The 27513-nt window shown below is 33.3% G+C and overlaps 1 protein-coding gene across 1 annotated transcript in view; it reads right to left on the bottom strand.

Moving 5' to 3' along the window:
- mast1a (microtubule associated serine/threonine kinase 1a) overlaps positions 1–11462 on the bottom strand; it is a 37336-nt gene extending 25874 nt beyond the window's left edge. Inside the window, 1 exon segment of the mRNA XM_042762295.1 lies at positions 11243–11462. Within this exon segment, the coding sequence (XP_042618229.1) occupies positions 11243–11262 (20 nt within the window). The 5' untranslated portion in view covers positions 11263–11462.
- Positions 11463–27513: the final 16051 nt, after the last annotated feature.

The raw sequence follows: 27513 nt of genomic DNA, 5'->3' as shown, positions 1-27513 counted from the left end.
ATCTTACTGATTTTTATTCTGTTTTCTTAAATTGAATTTTAATGGTTACTGTTTCATCCCAAATGAATAAATGCATTCAAAAAATTCAAAAACAGATCTCCATCTCTTTGTAATTAAAATTAGTTATTTAAAAAAAATAAAAATATTTGAGATTGCTTTCACTGTAATTATTTTATAGAGTTTTCTTTTTTGTTTTATTACTGTCTTGCCCCAATTGTGATTAAATGAAAGCATGTAAAAAATAAAAAAAACAAAATACTTCCATCTCTTTGCTTCTTTGTAATTAGAATTAATTATTTAAAAAAAATAGTTTGTTATTGCTTTCAGTTATTATTTTATTGAGTTTTCTTCTTTATTACTGTTTTGTTATTCTTTCCATAATTAGAATTAGTTCTTCATTTTTAAATGTTTTTAATGAATAGTTAAATAGTTAATTTTTTAGACTATATTTTTTCTATTCCTAAATTACATTTTTATTATTTGATATTATAAAATGCTTTTTTTTATTTATTTTTTTTACAAATTGTATAAATAAAGGAGTGTGAAACATCATAAACATATCTGTCTATAAAGATGTTTTTGAAAAGTACAATTGCTTTCACACTTATTTATTATTTTTTAAGAATTGTTTAAATTTTCTTATTGTTAATAAAGTCATGTTATAGAGTGATTTCCCCCCCAAATGTACATAATTAAAGAGTGCATAAAATTCTCAAATTTTCTCTTGTTCTCAATTTCTGTCTCTTCCTTTGCCTGTCTTCACTGTTTTTGTCCACATCTCTATTGCTATTGTCTCTCTCTTTCTGTGATTCTTAATGAGGTTGTTAATTATGTCTGGTTGAGAAATGGCTTTTCTAATCACTTGCGCCCTTCACAAGAGAAATGAACCTCCAGCACTATTCGGTTCAATGTCTTTTGTCAAATACTGTGTCATGTGCAGTGAATTTCACTTCATATAATTTACTGAAATATGAGAAAGGCCTTCCTGCTGTTCTCTGCACATAAATGCCAATGAAAACATTCTGGAAATATCTGTTTATATACTGAGATCATCTAGAATACTCAACAAAGAAAATCAGTTATATCTTTATTAATATTGTAATGATTTATATGATTTTGTTTTAATTTATGTTTTTTGTTATATGCTTATGTTGTTTTTTTTTTATATTTCTCTTTAGCTTTCATTCATTTTGATTTCAGTAATTTTAGTACTTTAAGAAACGTTTGTCTATATTCTGACCAGTAGGAGTGAGAGAAAATTCAACAAGCAAATTAGTTGTTTTTAATGCCATTTTAATCATTTTTGTTTTGTTTTAGATTTTATTTTACATTTCTGTAATTTTGTTGTTCTTATGTAATACGTATTATAAGTTTTGCTTTTAAATATTTTTTATGTTTATTGCACTTTTAGTAGTTTTCGTACCTCAAGAAACATTTGTCTTCAATTTATTATTATTATTATTATTATTATTATTATTATTATTATTATAAATAATATTTTTCACATAAATATTTCAATCTTTGTTTTATTTTAGTTTTTTGTAATTTTGTAGTTTTCTTGTTTTTAAATAATATTTCTGTTTGACTTTTTTTTCTTCAGTTTTGGCAGTTTTAGTACTTCAAATATGTCAACATGCAAGTTAGTAATATTTATTAATATTTGTTTTAGCATTTTTAAGTTTTCAATTGAATTGATTTTAGTTTCAAATTCTAGGAATCTGGTTATGTGTTTTTGTAATTTTTGTTTTTCCATTTAGCTTTCTTTTTTATTTTTTTAACTGCATTTTTATTTTAGTTTTAGTAATTTTAGTTCTTAACTTATTTGCCTTTTAACTTGACATTTTCATCTACTATTTATATAATTTCTTTAATTGATATCAGTTATATTTCAAATACTCAAAACAGTTTTAATAGTTTTAAGTTATGAGATAATAACAGCACTGATCTGAACTGGATGAATAACACAAAGTAAACATTCGACTGTAAAGAAGAGAGGACTGGATGTCTGAGTGGATATGAAGCAGTATCTCTTTCATATAGCTGGAGACAGGAAGTGTCTTATAGACAGGATGTGTTCATATCTCTGAAACACAAAGCATGACTGACAGGCGGATCTTATATCCTCAGTTTCTGAGCTTTTTTGCGTGTAACAAAATCGTCTGGAGAGAAAATGTGTGCGTCTGGGTGCATATGCTTGATCTGTGCTGGATCTTACCACCACCCAAAGAAGGCAACAAACAAAAAAACACACACACACACACACACACACACACACACATACGGCCACCCGTGGAGAAAACACCGGCGCCTGATGCTCTTCTGATGCTGCAAATCACGACTGCATTATACAGCACCAAAAATAAAACACACACACACACAACTGCCTCAATAACACTGACATTCAGCAGCACTGAACCATTTAGCAAACTCTCTTTCATTAACTCCCCTCAGTGCTTCTCTGTAAACAAACAGAGGTTTTTCACTGTTTGCGAAGCGCTTCGTCAGCAGAGGAACGTCTGATTTATCCTTTACGATCTCTGCCAGGCCGTCAGGAGTCGATGTTGGGTTTTAATGCTCAATTCATCAGGAAAAGTTCATCCAAATGCTCAATTTCAGTTTCAAATGCGTTTCCAAGTCAAGACAAAAGAAAAATATTTTCATGCTGTTTGACTGGATGAAAGCATGCAGTTTATGGTTTCAAGGGGAACTACAGTCGCATAATGCTGCATATCAAAGAATATGACTATAGTACGCTCTGAAAATTAAAAAATAATCAATCTGGAAAAGTAAGTCTGCAATTGTATTCAGATTGATTACAAAAGAGATCAACAAGCTGCAAATGTGTAAATGAAAACATGACAGTAGCATTAAAAGTCAAATGAGCTATTTTAGATTTTATTTAATTTGATTTATTAATAATTATTTGATTATTGAAAAACATCATTAAAAACATTTAAAAATGAAGAACTAATTCTAATTATGGAATGAATAACAAAACAGTAATAAAGAAAAATCTCAATAAAATAATAACTGAAAGCAATAACAAACCATTTTTTTAATAACTAATTCTAATTACGAAGAGGCAAAGAGATGGAAGTATTATGTTTTTTAATTTTCACATGCTTTCATTTAATCACAATTGCAACAAAGAAATAAAAACAAAAAAAAAAAAAAAACAAAATAATAGCAATCTCAAAAACAATCTCAAAAATTTTATTATTTTAACCAAAAATAAAAAAAAAAAATAGACAAATAATAAAAATAAACACATAAATAACCCCATGAATGACTAAAAAAAATACATGATCATTGTCAAAATAATTAAAATATACGTTGAACTGTTGTATAAGCGCAATATGACACTTGTAGACGTGAGATATGGGTGTGTATCATCACGGCCCTGGCGATAGATATACATACATATATAAATTTAGATTATTTTTATACATGTATAAAAAATATATGAATTTCCTTTGGTTTTGATGTAAATGTAAATGCTGGTGATTCCTTTGTGTCGGATTTAAAGGATTGTGAGTGCACTGAAGTGAAGATCTGACCAAAAAAACCTCAACCTAAAAAACCATCCACCTAAAAGAAAAAGAATAGAGGATTTTCCCGTCCGGAAATCTGTCATCACAAGGTCAGAGGTTACATCAATGGTTGAAGAATGAACACAAAAATATGTGCGATTTGAGACACCTTTAAAAGGCAAACAAACAAACAAAATGAAAGTGCAAATTCAGCAGTTACCATGGAGATTGACCCAGAGATCATACCAAACAACAACTGCTCAGCCATGGAGATTGACCCAGACAGGCTCCCATTTAACAGCTGCTCAGACTCTCAAAGGACACACTCATATAAAGACTAATAATCTAACATTAGATTACAACACAACTAATACACTAAACCTGTTTCACGACACACAGCAGGAAGATTGACTTAACGAAACAAAAAAAAACAACTGCTCTCTCTACAAAAAAACAACAAAATTCAATTTAAAAATGATAAAACTGATCCGCGGCGCTCTGCACCCTTAATCATCATCATACTTACACCACACCTGTTACATTTATAACCCCCACACTCATCCATATCCACCTCTCTCACCCTTCCTTAAACAGCAACACCACCTGTAAACAGCAAAACTACTGTTCACAAACATATGTTCTGCATCCAAACAAACCCGTCTGCAACCAAACAATCACTTAAAAAAAAAAACAGTGAGTCACTAAAATAAAAAAAATGGCTCACGTGCAAGGTATGTAATGAGAAAAGCAGGTCTGCATGATAAAATAAAATAAAATAAAATAAAATAAAATAAAATAAAATAAAATAAAATAAAAGGCCTGGTTTCAACTGTAGGCTCACCAAAAAATAAATAAAATAAAATAAAAAATGAAATGAAATGAAAATAAAGGAAATGAAATGAAATAAAATAAAATGGTTTCACCTGTTACACTAACCAACTTTAAATTAAATATCCCCTACAAAACAAAACAAAATAAAATAAAATAAAATAAAAGAAAATAAAATAAAATAAAATAAAATAAAATAAAATAAAATAAAATAAAATAAAATAAAATGCCCAACTTCAACTCCTACCAAAAGAAAAAAAAAAAAAAAAAAAACAAAATTAAAATAAAATAAAATAAAATAAATAAAATAGAAAGGAAACTAAACATAAAATGATTTCACTTGTTACACCTCACCAACTTTAAATAAATTATCCCCTATAAAAATAAAATAAAATAAAATAAAATAAAATAAAAAAAAATAAAATAAAGATAAAATAAAATAAAATAAAATAAAAATACAATAAAATAAAAGGCCCTGGTTTCAACTGTCAGGCTTGCCAAAAAAATCACTGCCAAAAAAATAACTAAAGTAACAGAATGAAAATGAAATGAAATTGAAATGAAATAAACATAAAATAAAATGGTTTTTTTCACCTGTTTACCACTAACCAACTTTAAATTAATATCCCCTCCACAATATAAACAAAACAAAACAAAACAAAACAAAACAAAACAAAACAAAACAATAAAAGGCATGGTTTCAGCTGTTAGGCTCACCAACTTTAAATTAAATATCCCCAACAAAATAATAAATAAAATAAAATAATATAAAATATATGGCCTGACTCACTGACTTTAAAATAAATATCCCTAATAATAAAATAAAATACAAAACATATATACCTATATACACACACACACACATATTCATCCCAACATTTGGAGTAGAAATTCAATTCATAATGCACAGGGTGTGGTGATGTAAGGTCACCTGACTTCTGGTTGCTAAGCAATAGGATGTGGGTACTACAGCAGATACTGGTTTGCACACAGTTTGAAGAAAGAGAAGAAAAGGCAGAAGGTGAAGAGAACAGACGAGTGTGCAGGTGAATGGGTTAAAGAGAGGCTCAGATATAGACTCTGCCGGCAGTGTGAGAGAGCAAAGCTCACAGAAGACCTTCACTTCTGTCTCTGAAAAACATAGCTTTAACAAAATGACCTTCCCTACACAACCTACACATTCCAACTAAAACACAAAACTATGGCCCAGTAAAAATAGAAATAAGACCAATAAATTCAGCTGTTAGACGATATCTGGTGTCCTTGCAATACAGAAAAGATGTCCCTGCATTCAAATTAGAGATGTGCATTTTCTAGGAAGTCCTGTAAAATTAGACTATAAAAAATAAATAAAATGAAATAAAATATAAAATAAAATAAACGTAAAATAGAACAGAATAAATACATTAAAATTTTAAAATAGAATAGAATAAAATACATACAAATAAAATATATAAATATAATATAAATAACTATAAAAGAAGAAAAATGCTATATTTTAATAAAAAAAAACAAATGCATCATAAGAAAATCTAAAATGAAATAAAGTTAAAAACTGAAATGTGAAGAAAAGACACATTTGAAGAAGAAAAAAAAAAATATATATCATAGCTATATATACAATATATAAACATCTAAAATCTAGAATTTGAATAGAAAAGAAATTGCAATATTTAAAAAATAATAAAAAATAAAGTAGGCTAATAAAATATAAAATGTTAAATAGAATAGAATAAAATACATGAAAATGCAATACATACAAATAAAATATATAAACAGAATATAAATAGAAAAGGAAATGCAATGTTTAATAAAATACAATAAAACAAAGAATTATAAAAATACAATAAAATAAATAAAATTGGATAGAATAAACTACATTTGAAAAAAGTAAAACAAAAATAAATATAAAAGTACAATATCTAAAATCTAGAATTACATAGAAAAGAAATTGAAATATGTAAAAAATAATAAAATAATAAAACATAAAATAAATAACTGCTAACATAAAATAAATAACCACTGGTTGTAATTCTAAAGATTAGTGAAAGGGTCAAAGTTTAAATTCTGAGCACCATCTCACAACTGTACCTGATGCTTTGGCCAGTGTTACAGTCAGTCATATGAAATGGTTTGAAGACCTGCCTGTAATGTGCAAGTGAACACTAAATTAAATCTAATCCAGTAAATTAGCCTCAATCATTAACCAAAATATATCAGGAAATCTCCAGGAGAGGCTTTCCTTTAATCTAAAATGCTGTGATCTTCTACAGGCTAAAGCAGGCAATCTTTAAACCTCAGCCAACTGAGCATTAACGCCGGCTTCACATCAGACTTTCATTCTAAAACAGCATTGGCATATTGAGCAGCACTGAAGTCTGTTTCACTGGGATTCGGGTGATATATCTACAGTTAATTCAGCATGCAAGCCACATTTATTATCTAACATCTATCGGCTACATTAAGTTTACGGACGGACTTTAAAAGTCCACTCAATTCAATTTGAATTTTGAACAGAACAGAAAGTTTGAACAGAAAAATATAGTCGCTCCTAATGATACCACCACAAAAACACTTCCAACAGCAGAGCTGATGATCTGAAATCATCTAAAATAAAAACTAATGCTGATAAACTCTGGGTTGTGATCATTTGATTGTATACATAGTTATAATAGCAATTTGAATTCTTGAAATAAAATAAAATAAAATAAAATACAATAAAAAATAAAATAAAAATAAAAAATAAAATAAAATTTCAAAACAGCGACCTAAACAACGTCCATTAAAAACAGCCACAAAAAAAGAATCAATAAAAAAATAAAAAAATTAATGAATAAATAAACAAAAAAAAAAAAATAATAAAAAAATAGAATAAAAAGTAAACATTAAATCAATAAACATTAAAATTCAAATCCAAAAGTGCGTTAAAATAGGCCTTACCACAAATATCTAAAAATTACCCATACCACAAAGCAAGATTGTATTCATATAGGCCAAGCTTACAAAATTACCCATACCACAAAGCAAGATTGTATTCATATAGGCCAAGCTTACAGCAGATCTGGGATCTAGTTTTGATTTTTTTGATTAGTGTGGACGGGACAAACCAGATCAGCCGCGGTCATGCTGGCAAACCCTTTATGAATGAATGCAGTGGTTATGAATGAAAGTCATCTCATTGATTCCTGAACTCTCCTGCTTCCAGCATCACACCATCAGCATCCAGATTATCTGAGAGTCACAGACAAACAAGATTACACCGCAAGCAACCCATATTCCTCCGTTCATCCGCTCGTACTGTACGTCACACTTTCATTTCCTGTGTCATTTCAGGCCACGAGGAATCATGAGCAGAATGATCCATCAGTGTTATGTGATCTCAACACAACTGTCAATCATCTCTTTGTCAGTGCTTTTGCTACACGAGAGTTTTAATATAGTTTATCATTTTTATTTTTACTGTTATGTGATCTCATTTTTATAGTCTGAATCATCTCATCCACTCAGACATTGGTAGCTGCCATATAGAATTTTGATATATTTATGTCCATCATGTTATTCACTGTTCATATTTCCATAGACCTAAATAAAAAACTCAAATATTTCCATAGACCTAATTATATATCTCAACATCTTTAGAAATGGCATAATGGCATCAAATGACAGTAAATATATAGACAAACAAAAATATATTTTGCGTTAATAATTATTCATTTGAATGATATATTCCTGCCAAGTATTTTAATGACATACTATATAGTCAATATATAATATATAATAATACTACAAAATGCACACATCAAATCAATCAATCAATCAATCAATCAATCAATCAATCAATCAATCAATCAATCAATCATTTTCATTACTACTTCATAAAAAAGACATATAGATTACCACAACTTTCCTGGCAATAAATAAACTGAAAAATAAATATTTAATTAATAAAAAAAATCCACTGTAAGAAAAAAATTACAAAATAATAATAATAATCTGTAAAATTTATATAAAAAATGGCAGCTGTGATTGCCTTATCATAAAAAAACTTTATCATAAAAATATAAAAAATATGGCAGCAAATGGCATGTAAAGTTAGATCTACAAAAAATTTTCACCATATATAGTAAGGAAAAGTAACAGTTAACCAATTAACAGGTTTGTACCGTAGCATCATTACAGTCTTTTACCATTAAAACCACAATCATTTTTACAGTGTACTCATATACTGTAAATATATGTTTTGCATTAATAATGAAAATTATATATTGCTGCCAAGTAAATTCAAAAAGCGTAGATAAGTTAAACAACTTTCTGTTTCTGATGGCATCACAAACATTTTCAGTCCTTGAAGAGTCGCTGTTCCAAACTCTTTCTCTTTCTTGTTCTGCCTTTGAGATGTGTCCGCTGAGATTTCATGATCAAATGAAGCACACAGTAATGACTCAGTTGGAAAGTGAAGTGCAGGATGAAGAGAGAGAAATGCAAGAGCAGGTGTTTTATAGAGAGGAGCTCAGTTAACCCACTCATGTTTTCAAATATAGGCCAAGACACTTTCTGTTCTCTGCCTCTCATTCACATTCCCTCTCCGTCTACAAAACCACATAAGAGCACAAAGCACTGAACTCACACAAACATGACAAAGCACTAAACTCACAGAGACAGCAAAATATCAAAACACACTTCCCCGAGCACAAGTATGTGAGCACAAATGCTTCATCATGGCTACACAAATTTAATTCTGCCCACAATCCCAAGGATGTCAAACGCAGAAAACAGGGAAAAACACAAGTCCATTTCATGGTTTAAAAAACGAGAAATGAAAAAATGTATTTAAAAATTTTAATTTACTAAAATATGATGAAATACTTGGGATTCATATACCTCTATAAAATGAAACTAAATAAAACAAAACAAAACAAAAACTGCTAAAAAATCTACTAAAATATGATTACATAATTGGAATTTATACACCTTTAAAATAAAATAAAATAAAATAAAAACATATACTAAAATATGATAAAATATTTCGGATTTACATATCTCTATAAAACAAAATACCTCTAAAACTAAAATAAAATAGAGATTAAAAACAAATCAAATAAAACAAAATACAATAAAATTAAATAAAATCGCTAAAGTATCTACTAAAATATGATGAAATATTTGGAATTTATATACCTCTATAAATTCAATAAAACAAAACAAGACATGCTAAAATATGATGAAATATTGGAGATTTATATACGTCCATGAACTAAATACCTCTAAAATAAAACGAAATAAAATAAATACAATGAAACATGATACAGTTTCACAGCAAAGTTAACCAGATAAACCTTGAACTCCTTGGTCAGGTCAACGATTGTCATAGTAGAGCAACAGTTAAAAAGAAAGTCTCACTAAGCAAATCTTAAAAAAACATGAATAATAAATAATATGTTCAGTGGGGTCATCAGGTGCAATCAAACTCCAGCGATAAGACAATACCATAAAAATCTTTGTTTGTGCGTGAACTACACCTGTAATAAGAAGTAAATTCATCTTTTTGCAGTGCTGAACAAAATAATTGAATTTGAACTATTCATAAGCCCTCTCTCTCTCTCACACTCTCTCACACACACAGACACACACACAGCAGAATGTGACTAATGCGAGCTCAGTGTAGACAGAATGGAGCACCATGGGGGACAGACAGAGATGAAGAGAGAGAAAGACACACAGTGAACACACACACACACACACACACACACACACACACACACACGTGTTCAAAGCCACTTTAATCTCTTCTGTCACACACATATAAACACACAAACAGATGCACACACAGCATATGCACAAAACATAAACACATGTAGTCACTGCTTGCCTGTTATGTGCTCATGCCAAGCCGAACAAAGATTTTTTTATGTTGTAAGTCTCATCAAAGCTGCATTTGTTTGATCAAAAATACTGTAAAAACAGCAATATTGTGAAATATTATTACTATTTAAAATAAGTGGTTTCTATTCAATTATATTTAAAAATGTAATTTATTTCTTTGATGCAAAGCTGAGTTTTCAGCATCATTACTTCAGTCTTCAGTGTCAAATGATCCTTCAGAAATCATTCTAATATGCAGATTTGCTGCTCAATTATTGGTGTTTAATTATAAATAATGGTTCTTATTAGTGTTTTGCTGCTTAATATGTTTATGGAAACCATATTTTTTCAGGATTCTTTAATGAATAGGAATTCAACCTTTATAAATGTCTTTACTGTCACTTTTGAACAATTTAATGCATCTTTGCTGAATATTTCTCTTTTTTTAAATCACTAAAATGTACTGTAGAATAATTTTTTGTGTCTAAGAAACTGTACATGATGCTGTTATGCTGCTCATTCAAGAAAAAAACAGTAATTAATAATAAATTCTATTACATGGCAGTAACTATTTATAATATAATAATATTCATTTATATTTCATTTAATTTGAAATATATAAAAATCAACATAATAAATTAAATAATGCAAAAAATGTTTGTAATGCACCATTGGCAGGTGTGGCATATTTGGTCCTGGTTATTGGCCAGCACAGATAATCTCAAAATGGCCATATAATGACCGACCAGTTAACCACCCTGACCGATATATCGGTCTATCACTACTTCAACAGAAAGACAAGACCTCATGAGTTAAAACAGCTGCAAACAAACAAACCGCAACACCACCATCAAACAAGCCAACACAAAAAAAAACAAAATCAAACAATCACAACAAAAAACAAACACAATCACCAAAAACAACAAAATCATCGATTCATCAGAACAATCAAATCCAAGCAGCACATTCTGATGAGTCACAATTGCAAGCAAGAGCCAAATAATTCTCTCTCTCTGGTTTACCTCTTGGTTCGGCGGAACATGTTGCTATCCAGGACGGCCGGTTGGCAGACACACACACGGCGATGAGAGTGACAGCGGCAGCTGAGTGTGTCAACACACACTTAAACAACATTCACAGAAAGCAGCATCCTTCCTCACACATGCTCTGGGTTCATCTGAGTGCGTGTGGCTGAGTGACTGAGATACAGAGGGGGGGGTGGCTCTCAAGGGTAATGTGCCAAGCCAGGAAGTAAAGACAGCAAGAGAGAGGACTGAGGACTCATAGGAGGGCTGTCAGCATGTGTGTGTGGCCATTAAAAGCCTATCAGAGCTCAGGGCTCAGGACTGTTAATGGAAATCTGAATGACACATGGGAGGGATAAAAAGAAAGAGAGGAAAGGATTATGTTGATCTTGTTCATAAAATATACCACAGGTTATTTGGACCCTTAGACATGGACGCTCAAATCGGATTGGTCCACTTTATTGTTCCAGTATATATTTTTAAGCCTTTTAATGATATTAAATATATCTTAATATGTATGCATGTAAGCATCTGCACTAAAATGGCTTAAATTATAATACCGTACATAATGATATTATTATAATTTAGTTTTCTATTTGAATATATTGTAAAATGTATTTATTCTTGTGATGCAAAGCTGAATTTTCAGCATCATTACTCCAGTCTTCAGTGTCACATGATCCTTCAGAAATCAGTCTAATATGCTAATTTGATGCTCTATTATTAGTGTTATTATTATCATAATAGTTATGTATCTGCACAGAAATGTCTTAAATAGTATTTTTGTATTTTTTTTTTTTTTTTTTTTTTTTCAGAAAACCAACATTTAAACCAAACATAAGGACATGGTTTGCACGCCATATTGAACAGAGAAAATTATATATTTAAAAAAAATTATACATTCATATTTAATAACATGTGAAATATATGCATATATTATAAAACATAATAATATATAATGGAATTCTTTATTTAGATTTTTCATTAATCATTTTAATATAATAAAAGTTCCACAAAATATAAAATTTGTGAATTTTTTTTTTGAAAAATAATGTCAAATTAATCACTGAATATGAGTTTTTATTAAACTCACTGAGACTGTCTAAATTGTCTTAATGGGGTGGTTGATCAGCTTCTCCGAAAGCTTGATTGTGTTTATGGGGTGCAGTTTAACATGTGTTCATGCTTTGTTTAAAAAAAAACATTATTTCCCCGTATTTTACCTTTATTCTACACCGCTGTTTCCACTCTTGTCAAAACGTTCTGTCGAGTTCCTAGTTCTATGAAGCCCCTCCCTCAGATATACCTAATGGGCTCTGATTGGTTAGCGGGATCAGTGTGTTTGTGATTCGCTAACCGTCTAGTGCACGTTGTCCAGAAGCATCACGCCCCCTTACCATACGAGTAGTTGCGCGTTCCCGGGGGCGGGGTTTATGTAAACATCGGGTTAGTGATGTCACAACCCCAGGAAGAAGCTCATTGTAGTCCCTACCAGCTATTTTTTGTAGTCCTGAAACAGCAATTTCTTTAAAAGAAAATATCTCCCTTTGTATTGAACTTTGAGCATTTTAACTTTGCAGACATTGTATATCCTCTAACAGCAACATTACACACTAACTAAAGTTCAAAAAGTGAAATCATAATCAATCACACCTTTAATAAAAAGTAATTATGATGATGATAATGATAATATTTTTTTCAGATAAAGCATAATTTTGGACAAATGTGAATTTAACACAAGAATACAATAAAAATCCATTTAAAGATAATCAAGGCATCTTCTGCATAACTTTGAACACAAATAAAAAATGTATTTAAAAATATTAATAAATTAATTTGTTATAATAAAAATATATAAAGTCCTGCACCAGTTTATATAGTAACACGTGTTGAATCAGTTCATGTGATCAAAATGCAATAAAGATTTTAATAATAGGTTCATATTATACCACAAGGCTTTGGCACTTATACTTGAATGCTTGCATCTGATTGGTCGATTTCATTGTGATGTGGCTACAGAGCCCCACCCATCTCTCTCTGTATGCCAGGCTATATAAGAACTGACATCATCTCTGTGCCCTAGATAGCTCACCACAATAAACCTTGTCTGAACCTTCGAATCGCGTCATGTCACAGTCGGAAGGGTCTGTTGGGACTGCGAGGGCCGCCGTCTCCCAAAGCACACAGACTCAGCTGCACACAGGCCCAGACACACATTAAAAGCTGCTCATTTCAATAATAAATGATCTGGATGGTAGAAAGAGAGATGAAATATAGATGAGAAAGAGATGTAGAGGAGCTTTTAGGAGTTACCGGGACAAATTCATAGAAGGAAAAATATGATCTGGAATAATGGATGGAGGGAGGACATGTGTGACCTGCCCAGTCTCACAATGGAAACATCATGCTAGTAGGGCTGGAAATTTATATCTTAATTTTTTTTTTTTTCTCACTTATATGACATACAGTATAAAAAGATAAAATGTAATAAAACATATTAAGATAATATTTATATAGATAGATAGATCTCATAGGTTTCATGCTACTTTATACTTTATAAAATAATATACTTTATACTTTATAAAATAAAGTCAATGTATTCTCAAAATAAACTGACAATTTCATATTGAAAAATACCATCAAAAACATCCAAAGATAACAAAGACGGCTAAATACATTGCTAGAGTGGCTGTGTAGTTTTGTGGAAGTAAGACGTTCTGAAAGTCATGGCGGTCCAGACAGCAGTGAGTCTATATCCTGATTATAGCTGACGCGGTTCAGCCGTCCTGGAAATGTCATATTGATTGTCTGCTGATTAATCTACTGTATCAGCCCAATCAAACAGCGTGACCCATACTGAGCACAAAAGACCCGTCTGTTATTAGCAAACATAACAAGATGCCTACAAAAACCTATTACACACACACATCCTAGCACCTACACAAACACACACACACACACCAATTCACACACACACACACACACACACACACACACACACACACACACACACACACACACACACACACACACACACACACACGCACACACACACACATTTGAGCACCTGTGTTGTGTGTGTCAGTCAGTGGAGAGGCTCTTTATAGCAGGTATGTGAATGCTAATGGTGGTGGCACTGTCCACAATAGAGCCCATTACAAACAACAGCCATTTGGATCTGATCAGCATACAAAAAGCCAAAACTCTCTCTGGAGCTAACAAAACCCACACACACTCGCACGCTATTTGACACTAAATGTGTGAAACGGAAGTGTTGTGGCGCTATATAGGCAATAAACAAGCAGAAGATCACACATACAAGTGTTCAGTATAGACAGGCATAGAGATGCAGAGGAAACACATCCAGGGAGACTCTCACGTCTCTCAGGGTTCAGCACCAAGGCCAGCGTTTCATTCATTATCTGTACAGCTCAAACTCTACAGTACTGGCTCTCAACTGATTTTGCTTAAGGACAGGATTTCACGCTGGACAGGAACACAGTGCTAAAATTGCATATTGTTCAAAAGTAAATGTCCTTCACATAAACTATTAAAGTGATTAACTCTTGAATTTCAATGTTTCATGTTTTTTGAAGCCAATAATTTACTGCACAATGCACACTGTGGTTGCCAAAAACCATGGATACTAATGTGCAAGTATCTAATTTAGTCTGTGTTGTTTTCCTTGAACAATTTATGGCTTTTGCTGATGTTGGCATCTTTGATATTATGCCAAAATACTGTAGGCTGCACTACTGTGTCACTGCATCACTGAACTACTGTGACACTGCATCCCTGCAGTCCCTGTGACAGTGTATCACTGCATCACTGCACTAGTGTATTACCACGTCCCTGCATCACTGCACTAGTGTATCACTGCATCCCTGCAGTCCCTGTGACAGTGTATCACTGCATCACTGCACTAGTGTATTACCACGTCCCTGCATCGCTGCACTAGTGTATCACTACATCACTGCACTAGTGTATCACTGCATCCCTGCATCACTGCACAAGTGTATCACTGCATCCCTGCATCACTGCACTAGTGAATCACTGCACTAATGTATTACCACGTCCCTGCATCACTGCACTAGTGTATCGCTGCATCCCTGCACTAGTGTATCGCTGTGTACTTACATCACTGCACTAGTGCATCACTGCATCCCTGCATCACTGCACTAGTGTATCACTGCACTAGTGTATTACCACGTCCCTGCATCGCTGCACTAGTGTATCACTGCATCACTGCACTAGTGTATCACTGCATCACTGCACTGTATCACCTCAACAACTCAATAACTTAATTCTTGCATCACTGCAATAGTGATCACTGCATCACTGCACTACTGTATCACTGCATCCCTGCATCACTGCACTAGTGTATAGCTGCATTTCTGCAATGCTGCACTGAAGTATTCCTGCACTAATCCACCACATACTGTTGCACTGTGCACTGTTGAGCGTATGCCTTAAACACAATAAAGATGCAATGATGGTGTATCTAGGTGTGAGACGTGTTCCCCATGGTCAGATTATAGACAAAAGAATAATGATTAGCAGCAGTTCAGAGTCAAGTTTGCAATACAAAAGAACCTTTCCATTTCCATAATCAGTCCTTTAAGTGTGAATGGCTTATAGTCTGAAAACTTTAGCATGATGTGGAAAAAAATATTGGAGTCAGTTTGTTATTTTATTTTATTAGTGTTCATTTATTTTATTAAACTGGATAAATTATTACATCGGTACTTCATTGTAATTTTTTTCTAGGAATTAAATGCTTTCTCTGAATCTTTAAAGTCTCTCCACGAGCGATTGTACAGGTGCATATATATCTGTGCCAGCTCAGCTATTAGACACAGTGTATTTATGTTGCTAGTGACTTGGAGATGTTGTTCTCTTGCTGCCTTCCATTGAATGAGAAACGACCCGAAAAAAAAAAAAAAAAAAAATCACACGACAAAGAAGGTGGAGTTCCAGTACACACCCACCGACTGCATAACCGTCAAAGGTGTTTAGGAGCCAAAACGAACTCCCCCAGAAAGTTTGCTTTGGTCAGCTGTTTTGAACTGCCGAAACAAACTCAAAACTAACTTCGTTTCGGCCTGATTTTGTTCAAAATGACGTCATATCAGTTTGTTCTTTGATTTCGTTTGAAGTATATCGGGGCCTTTACTCCTACATTATTGCCCTACGTCACCATAGCACCAGCATATTAATCAGCATTTTTCCTCCGCTTACGTAATATCACCTTCAGTGATGCAAGACCAGTCTCAGATTTCCAACTTTAGCCCGTCACTTTCATTCACCACATCAAGTATTTTCAATGTCGACAGGCATAGTGAAAAATGGACACAAGTCTGTGGTTGTTTGTTTCAGATTGGTTTTGGGGAAGTGTTTTTTATTCCGTACCACATTACACTAGGTCCCAACAAAAAAAAAAAGGTCCACAGACAACATTTGAACAAACAAATAAACAAATAAATCAAATAAAATTTACTACACACACCCACCCACCTCCCTTCCCAAGCAAAGAAACATCCTTAAAAAAAAGATAAAAATAAAAGAATGATAGACTGAGTGATTATATTACTCAGTGTAAAATGATACCATCAATAACTGCTCAATACCATTTTGCTTCAGGACATAAATATCTTGATGAAACCAAACTGGAATAATCTTATGCCAGCTGACATTCATTATGACCCATAATGCTCTTCAGATCTCTGAGAGGGAGGACAGCACTTAGGAGAGAACAATCCCCAAAACATTAAACTGGCCAATTACACAAACAAGGTCACTGGAGAGAGAGCGAGCGAGAGCGTGCATGTTAGATAGCGGGAAAGAGGCCATGCTGGTGCATGTGATGGTACACTAAGGGCTTCAGTCGGGGGGAAATGACTTCACCAACTGTGACTCACTTTGATGACATCGTGTGTGACAAGGACTTCCCTGCCAGCATGACTGGCGCCAATGAGCAACTAATGGAGGATTAAGTGGACAAATAGTCTGTGGCCAATGTTAGTGTGTGTGTGCTGTGCGCTACACTTTATAGACACTTTAATTTTTGAATTTATAACCATAAAAAAGACCAACAAAATATGAGCCTTTGAGTCCTATCAGACTCTTATAATAATTATACTGCATTATTATAGTTGGCTGCCAATGTAAACATATAAAAGCAATAACAAACAATTATGATATGAAAACCAATAGCTGACAGAATGTATTTAGTATAGATTTATACCAGTGTTGTTATTGTTAGCTAAAACTAAATCTGAAGAGCCAGAGGAAACAAAACGGTGAATAGAAAGTATGCCGCAGCTGACAAATGAGGCCAAGGAGACAATGAGGGGGAAGCAAAGGCATTAGAGAGAACCCTTCAAAGGCCTCTGTGGATGGATGTCTCACTTATTTAAAACAGCATCTATTTTCATTTTAACAAGATTTTACATCTTCTGAAGGAAATGTGAGATATGGCAGTGTAAAACTCACTAGGGAGTTGAGTGATTTTCCAGGCCAGCTTTACCCCCCTCTGTAGTGCCTTTCTGTCATGTATTGTGCTGTTGCCAAACCACACAGCAATGCAGCAAGTTAGCACACTCTCCACAGTGCATCTGTAGAAGTTATGGAGTATTTGTGGTGACCTGCCAAACTTCCTTAGTATCCTAAGGAAGTACATTCTTTGCTTGGCCTTCATAACTAATATCACCGTGTTCTCTTGTCCACTTGAGGTCCTCACAGATGTGTACACCAAGGAACTTATAGCTGCCCACTCTCTCAACCCCAGCATTTCTGATCAGTAGAGGCTGACAGACACGCTCACTCCTCCTCATGTCCACAGCCATCTCCTTGGTCTTGGTGATGTTCAGTGTGAGATTGTTAGTCTCACACCATGTGACTAGTTCAGACACTTCTTTCCAGTATTCAGACACATCTGTGGTGTCATCTGCCAATTTGATGATGATGTTGTTAGGATGCGTAGGGCTGAGTATACAGCCTTGAGGAGTGCCTTTGTTCATTATGATGGTGCTGGAAGAGTGTTTTTTTTTAAGGCGGACATGTTGAGGTCTACTGGTGAGGAGGCTCAGGTTATGCAGCATGTTCATGAGTTTTAAGGGGATGATAGTGTTGAATGCCAAACTGTAATCAATGTAAAGCAGTCTTGCATAGCTGTCTTTTATTTTCCAGGTGAGTTCGAATTTTGTGAAGGGCAAAAAAAATGGCAGTATTGTAAGTTTCCAGTTTCTGACTGTGGGATGCTTTGGCTGATTTAATGCTTTTGTGAATGCTTTTGCAAAGGTGAAATGTAAGCCCTCTTGCCAATTAAAATAATAGCTCATCTCTCCTCTACACAGACATCTAATAATCACACCATTGTATTACATATGATTTATTTATTTATTTCCACCAGATGGTACCCATCTGCCTTTGATGCATTTAATTTGTTTTATTAAACATTGTATTTTTTTTCTTCTATTTGTATTATTTTAAAATAGGAAAAAATTGATAATTTAGATGTTGTCTATTACCATGACAGTTATTTAAATATATTGTCTAGTACCATGAAAACTCCTCAAAATACTACAGCTGAGGAATAGCAGAGGATTAATAATCAGACCCCGCACATGACTTCAAATAATGAAAACCAATAAAAACTTATCTCCTACTCACAATCAAATCATTTACATCCACATTCATTTCATCTTTCTGCTCCTCCCTGCAGGAAGTGAGAGAACAGGAAAAAGAAGCTGTTATTTTCTCTGCAGCCGCACTTCATTTACATTTGCATGTAGTTCCGTTCTCCTCTTTGAACTCTACTCTAGGAACAGTGATAAAAAAAAGCAAAGAGATTCTCTGCTGTGCTGATCCTGCAATATCTTAATTGTTCACTCATTCGAACACTATTTCCTGCACCCTTTTTTGATGTTTAGGTCAAAGGTCAGGGTTGAAAAGGGATCTACGCTAAGACCGTCTTCTCCCACTTTCTCAGTACCTTTAGCGAAGGCTATAGGGACATTTGATATTTGAACTCAATCTCGGTTACTCATTACTCCACACATTTAAATATAGTAGCTTTAAGGCAGTAACAACAAATGCTAACACTAACGCAATGTCTGATTTCAAAGACCAGTCAATTTTATGATGTGATAACGTCCCAATACTGCTGTACGTACATATTTGAGTCAAATAAGTGTGCAATTGGGATGCAACCACCTTCCCAAGGCTGTGTTTCTCTCATGCCCAATGGAGTGGCTATACAAACTGAATCAATACAAGACGCAGAAAGTAACATATCCATTGCATGCACTTGATATAATGGCAAAAGATGATATTGACAAACACAGGGCTCATTAAGTCTGTGAACTTCCAGACTGGTGATGAATAACATCCAGCCTACAGCTGAGACTAATGAAACAGACTGGGCTCTGCGCCCAGAAAAGAGAAAGCCCTATCCTTCCAACTGGAGACAAAATGAGGGAAGGAAAAGAGAAATGAGGGTAATATCAGAGTCACCACACTGTCAGACTAGACTGTCAATCAAAACACAGCTAGAGAGATTCACCTGAAATTAACTCCATAAATATACACCAGTGAGTATTTACTAAATCAATTACTTTTTCATACTTTTAGCAGCTAGAATATAATACAAAAACATGTATCACATACCTACAAACCTACTTAAAGATAAAGGGTGAAAACAGGAAAAATCAGTCACTTTCTGATCATTTTTTATGCTGTGTTTTAAAAATAAGAGCCAAATCACTACATTAGTGGCATCCCTTAAGTCAACTTAATGCTGTTTTAAGTAATGGAAGAATATAAACGTAACAATACATAATAACTGGTATGATTAATTTGAGTGAATCAGTTCACACTGTCACGACTTTTGTGTTTCAGCATAATTAACAACATCTGTTACAATCATTGTTGCCACAAAAATATGAAGCAGCACAACTGTTTTCAACACTGATAATAATAACAACTGTTTCTTGAGCAGCAAATCAGCAGATTAGAATGATTTCTGAAGGATCATATGACAATGAAGACTAGAGTAATGGCTGCTGAAAAAGTTACAATGAATTTAAAACAGAAAATTTATATTTTAAATTGTAATAATATCTCAAAATATTAAATTTTTTTACTATATGATCAAATAAATGCATTTGTGAGCATAAAAGACTTTTGAAGGATAGTGTAAATGTACACTTAAAAAATGACGGTGATTTTAACAGTAAAAAACTGTGAAGATGCTACAGTACAAACTGTTAAATGGTTAACGGTAAGTTCCTGTAAAATTTACAGGGAAAAAACATAAAATGACATTCCCGGTATTCTCTGCATTGCATTTTAAATTTTGTTTGAATTTGATGTTCTTTCTTTGAAATAACTATGTTTCTTCTTAGTTTTTTCTTATCTGTTATGTTTATTAGGGTTGTATGTTACATATAATGTTTTTAAATTAATGTTTATTGCATATTTCAGTTTAATGAGTCTCACCATGATGGTGTTCAATGCTTGTGTAAATGACACTGTGCACTTTCTATATATGTTATTATTTAAAAGCTGCTTGTGATGGGCTTTGGTTCATCACGTGACTTTCTCATCACCACCTGCATTTATTGGTTATCAGTGTATTACAAAGAAACAAAACAGATTTTAGTACTTCAGTAGGTTGGTATATTAACATTATATCAGTTAATGAAATTACGGTATTTAACTGTAAATTTAAGTTAAAACCATAAAACCTAAAATGTTGTTACCGTATTTTTTAAGGTAGAATTTGGCAACCACAGCTGCCGTTTTTTTACCGTAAATTAAAAAAACTCTGTTTATCCCAGGAAAATCAGACCCTCCCTAAAGTCCATCTCTGTATCCAGTGCAGTGGGCTCTGATAGCTTTATGGTACGGACTTGAATGTGTGTCGAAGAGGTGTGTGTATCTGTTTCTGTAAGCATTTATAAGACTCAAAGTGGTTCCTAGTGTAATCTTTGTGTCCTGTATGTACACACACGCACACACACCGATCCGAGCGTTTTCTACCTGACTGTGGGTTTTATGTGATGCACCTTTACACAATAAAGCTGCATCCAATCGTTAACCTGCCTTCCAAGAATTCCCAAGGGGTCAATTCCCAAGTGTACAGGTCTCTCAGAAGTGCTCCCTAAAACAAAGCCTTAAATTGCTTAAAACTCCCAGGCATCCCTGAAAGCAACCACTAATTTGTGGTCTACATTTAATCTCCCATAATGCTTCGCAGGCTGAAAGCCATTGCAACATCACATCTCATAGACCCAGATGGCTTTTTGGGAGAAATCAGAGCTGCAAACCTGGATAAGTGCCTTGTGGGGTAAAGAAAATTCTGTTAATGTTTTCATTAGGCCTAAAGAGAATTTTTTTTTTTTTAATTTAAATTTTTTTTATCATATACTATTTTTCCCTGAGGTCCAATTATGATTTTAGTACTCTTTGTATCAAAAACAGTTAATAATAAAAGTAGTATAGTATTTCTGCCTCATAATTTCCATCCTCCCACATTTAGAATAGAAAGCTGCTGTACCTTTAAGACTTCTATGTGAAATAGAAGATATGAAATGAGATGCTGCACTTTGCTGCATTTAAACACGAGCAGCAGGTTTTCTCTCGAGTTTAATATAGTTTTTAGCTGCCCCGTTCTTAGACTCAAGAGAATTAGACTCTGACGTTCATAAAAAAGGCACTAAAATGAAATAATCGAAAATAATTAGAAACCTTGTTTAAAAAAATAAATAAAAATCAAGCCACTCATATTTAAAGATCTGCAGAGTGTCAGGTGCCACACACAGCCAATAACACTGTGACTGAACACCAAATAGGTGTTTATTGCAGTAAAATGTCAAAAGTTGCAGGAGAATATGCAGAAACAAGCCATTTTACAGCTTAGTTTCAATAAATGCCATTTTTTTCTCTGAGGAAGTTTTGAAAGTTACAGTGTTTTAAGAATACAATGAACTCTTTTATTGCAAAAGGGATCAAGGAATGCTTTATTCCTCATTGAAATTACTCATTTCATTTCACGAGCAATAACAACAATGCTGAGTAAAGACATTTTCGCTGGAATATATTGTAATGTTTGGCGTATAATAAAATGCACATTGTTAGGCTCTGAAGTTTAGTTACAGATTATAAATATATATGAGCAGCTAAAACGGATGACCAGCACTTTAGGCTAAAGTATAAACACACTGAATTCTCTAATTTTCCAGTAAAAGAGCTTAAAGGTGCTGACCTTTTAGCAAAATGTCTAGCTGTCTGGGTTGGAGTGCAGCGGATCAACTGGAGCTTGAAAATGGCTTGTTTATTTTCAGCAATGAAAGAGGGGAAGTGAAAGTAATACGCACACAGTTTGTTTTGACTTCATATAACAGCAGATGGTTTCCGCACTGTACCAACAATAATACGACAACTCAAAACCTCTTTTATGTTTTTTTTTTCTTTTCTTTTCTGTTCATGTTGCTCTGGGCAAGATCTGGCCTTGAAAACAAGATGAAAACAATAACTCCCAAACCACAAAGCAAATATGAACTCCTGTGTGTATGCTGGAACCTAGTGAGTAACTGACAATGAAAACAAATCTAATCTGGTTTAGATAACACTTCACATTTAACATTTTATTCTGCTGGGCAAAGAATTAGTGTTAAGAAAGTTTTAAGTATTAATAAACTGCACTGCGCAAACTAGATTAAGAAGCCACATTAGATTAATATCAGCCAGTTTATATATTTATTTATTTTTAATCAAAGTTCAGTGAGTTTTCATACAGGAATTACTTACAAAGAACAAACACAGATTTTAAGTGCACTAAAACGTGAACTAAGTGAAAAAAAGAACTGCATTCACACTTGTGCCTAGCCTTGAAAGTAGATTCGGGCCTTTTTGGTGCACCTTCCATTCACACTGCCATTTTACTCGTTGAAATATAGGAATAACTCATATGAGCCAAATGTATGATACTTCTTGCTTTTTAAACTTAAAAAGCTCCATTGCACATTCATTGGAAATGAAATAAATTTTACACCGCTTTGCTAACTTAAATGACACGCCCTCTACAAAACCCGCCTTCCGAAGACGCGCCAACCAATCCGATGTCAGCAAACCCGATTGCTCCAAATGATTGACAGACTGATGGCGTTTCTGATTGTTTCCTCGATTAGTCAGCTGTGATTTCTCGGGATATCGATTTCAATCAATATCAGGTATGATGAGACATATATGTAGGATGTTAAAAAGAAACCTTTAATGTGATCAACTTTGTAAACTAAAATTATACAGAATGTCATCTCACCTGCATCCTCCGCCGGCGGATAATACCGGAGTCATCTGTGGCATCGCTCATCTTGTCTTGTCAGTCTAAAAAACCCTTCACCGATCACATCTAAGTCCACGTGGTGACAGACGCCTTCAGCTGATGTTCAGAAGTTTCTCCCCGTCTGCATTTCCCTCCTCGGGTGAAGATCATGGGCGTTGCAAAGCGATGCGCGCTACACATCAACAACAAACACCGGCTGATGAAAATAATGCACACCAGATAACTGTTGAAAATAAACCGGAATATCGTTTTATAATGACTAAAACGCGACCAGGGTCAGAGTGCCTGGTTTGCACGGTCAATAACGAGTATAAGATTCATCTTGAGCTTCACTTTCTCTGTGCGCGGGCGCGTGCTTTCAGAGAGGTCCTTTTGGACATCTGGCGCACTAACGAGACATCCAGCCGCACTAATGGACCACAGTCTGTCCCCCAGAGGACAGCGCCATCATATCATATTCGCCGGCAGCTGGAGCAGTAATGGCATCGTTTATGTGAAATGCATCCTGCTTTTATTGCTGGCGTGAGCTTCTTTCTGAATGAAGTACAGTAACCATCCCTTCCTGTGCTGTACTGATGAGCGCGCGTCAAATCTGCACTAGCTACCACCGCCTCTGCTGCTGAGGGATCCACACACACTGTGTACTAGCCTGGAGAATACATGCCTGTTTAATGTATCTTCTCGCTCTGAGGGAGAGGCACGTTAACCCTTTGAGCTCTGAACTAAAGTAAACCTATGTAGGAGGCGCCCAGCAGAAGTCAACCTCACTAACCAGTGCAGAGCCAGAGCTGGAAATTTTGGGATTCTTGGACATTTTTTTTTTTTAATAAACCGATCTGAGAACACGTCTAGGTCACCTTAAAAAAAAAAATAAATAAATAAAAGAAATCTATTTTATTATACATAATATAAGTTTGATTCTAATAAAAAATATATATAATAAAAAAATAAATAAAATGATGTATTTATTTTATTATATTTGAGTTATAAATACTTTGTGTCTAGGTCACAATCAATAAATATATTTTTAATATTGATAATATTTATAATATATTCGTTATATATTGTAATACATGAAAAAAAAATTTTTTGTTGTTGTTGTTTAAATGCTTTTTGTGTAATGTATTTAAAATATCTTAATTTAGTGCATCACATTTAATAAAATAAATTATAATTATTTATATTATTGCAATAATAATATAAATGTTATTAAATATAGAATTTAATACAAAACATATATATATAATTGTAATATGTATAATTTTTGTATTATTATAATGTAATGTATTTACTTAGTTTCTTAAATTGTGTCTAGGCCATATTTAGTAAATAAAATAAAAAACATTTCTCATTTTCATTTAGTTTATGTACTACAATAACTAAAACTGAAATAAAATTAAGATAAAGTATAGAATACAGAATAATGCAAACTATAAAAATAGTGATGATACATTCACAGCATTTATTAAGCTCATAAATGACTGTGTGTGTCCATGTGGGGGTGTGTGAGTGGAAATATTAGACTTCCCCCAAGGCGTGGGTTCCTTGTTTAGTTTAGATGAAATCTGTTACATATTTCACTGAGACAATGTGTTCACTTGAACAGTGTTGAGGGGGGATTGTCCACCTGACAATGACAACAGTGTCAAACTAAATGGTAGAACGTGCCGTATCCTAGAAACATCTCAGACACAGAAATGAGCAAAAACAGATGCCATTCTCTCCGAGCAAAGTCCATTATGACATCACAGTACAACATTTAAACAACCACTCAGATATTTTCTATATTATACTTAAAGAAAACAATGCCTATTTTTAATATAAATATTTATATTAAACACGTATGTTAAATAAACATAATGTTTAAATATATTTAATATATGTAATTATACATTTGTATATTAATTATGCACGTTTAAATATATATTCTAAGACAATTGAAATTTTCATTGTGATGTTGTTTTAATTTTTATAATAATTAATTAAAATTAAATATAATTAAGTCCCCCAAACACAAAAAATTCTTATTTGTATAATGCATATGGTATTGATACTAGGCCTATATTTTTTTTCTAGTTTGCATCATATGTAATAAAAAATAAATAAAACTAGATAAATATATAGTCATATAAGGCTTTTTCCAATGCAACTACCCAATTACATCTCAGTAATGATATGCGGAATTACATTTTTAAACAATTGCAAATATACACATCTTAAAGGGTTAGTTCCTGTATGTGGTACTCTCATGAATGGTGGCAGAGACTGACTGAAGAAATCATTGACTAAAATTGTTAATTTTGTTTTCTTTACGCACAAAAAGTATTCTCGTAGCTTTATAACATTATGGTTGAAACACAGATGTCATATGGAACGTCTCAGTTGCAATGCTGTCTATATTTGCAGGGTCAGAAAGCTCTCGGATATCAAAAAAATCTTCATTTATGTTCCAAAGATGAATGAAGGTCTTACAGATTTGAAACAGCATGAGGTTGAGTAATTAATGACAGAATTTTCATTTTTGGGTGAACTAACCCTTTAATGGTTATTAATGGTAAGCTGTGTATGTATGTGTATCGTTACTGTATATATGAGTGCTTGAGTAAGTGTGACTGAGTGAAAATGATTTTATTTTTATTGCCTAACAAGTACCAAATACATTTGGATAGACACAAAGCAAGAAATTAATGCTGCAATAACAAAGGATAAAGTCATTCACACATTCTTGCATGTAATTTACAGGGATTCTCCAAATGTAATGTATTTTATACCCTAAACCTCCCCCTCACCGAAAAGTATACTGGCAATCTTTGAATTTCAAAAAACACCATTTAATGTGTTTTTTTAAGCATTATGTTTTATGAGGACACAAGAAGTGTCCTCATAAACCATGTTTACGTTGTAATACTCAATGTCAGTATACACATTTGTGTCCTCATAAACCATATATACCAGAACACACACACAAACACGATTACTCAATCGTTATCAATTCTTATCTGAAAAGATTAAATGTCAATCCACTGTGTGAATTCGCTAGTGTTTTTGTTAACATTAAATTGCACACTAGCTCTCTTACATATTCTCTCACTTTCACACACATGCTCAAAAGCTGTAGGCAAGCAGAATGCAATCAGCCATACAAGAAAAGATGCAGCCACGAGGAATCTCTAATCAAAAGCTTTGCTGCCGTAGAAACCATTACATGAGAGAAAGACAAAACACCACAGGAAACTACATCAAATCATCCACATACACTGAGAACAACACCACTAATCAACTTGTAATGCTGTTTACCAGATTATATATCAGCACTACTGCTTTATATATAAAATAAGCAGGAAAGTGAAGTATGAAACAGGTGAAGACTGAACTCACACAGTTTTCAACTGGTGGGTTCCAACCGAAAAATGTGCGGCAGATCTGTTCTGATAGGGTCAGGGACAGTGGAGGAAAACAATGCTACAACCAAATAATAAAAATGCATAATTTCATGCACAGGAAAGACAACAATTTTTCACATTTTCAAAATGAAGGTGAAAATGCAACAGCATTTTGGTGCAAATTCATCTGTCAAATTAAACAGATACCATGGATAAGTTGTGTGACACACATTTTATTAAGGTCCTTGAGACAAACAGAGTCCTTATAAAAGGAAGAACGTGTGCTGCAAAACAAAGCTTTAGACAATGTTAACTTTGTTATTCTTTGTGTGTGGTGTGTGCAGTGAAAAAATTATCAGTAATGAAGTTAAGTTCAGTAACATCTGGCAGAAAAAAAAAACAACAACTAGAGGCTTTGCTGTGCACACACACACACACACACACACACACACACACAAGTCTTAAGTCTGGCTTACCATCAAGTTAAAAAGAATTAAACATTGACATCTGTTGGTAGACAGTGGAAATGACATCTCAGG

The sequence above is a fragment of the Cyprinus carpio genome, chromosome A1 (assembly GCF_018340385.1).
Source record: "Cyprinus carpio isolate SPL01 chromosome A1, ASM1834038v1, whole genome shotgun sequence".
In the NCBI taxonomy this organism is placed as follows: Eukaryota; Metazoa; Chordata; class Actinopteri; order Cypriniformes; family Cyprinidae; genus Cyprinus; species Cyprinus carpio.
Note: the sequence above shows the minus strand (reverse complement) of the source record. Positions and strands in the feature narration are given on the sequence as shown.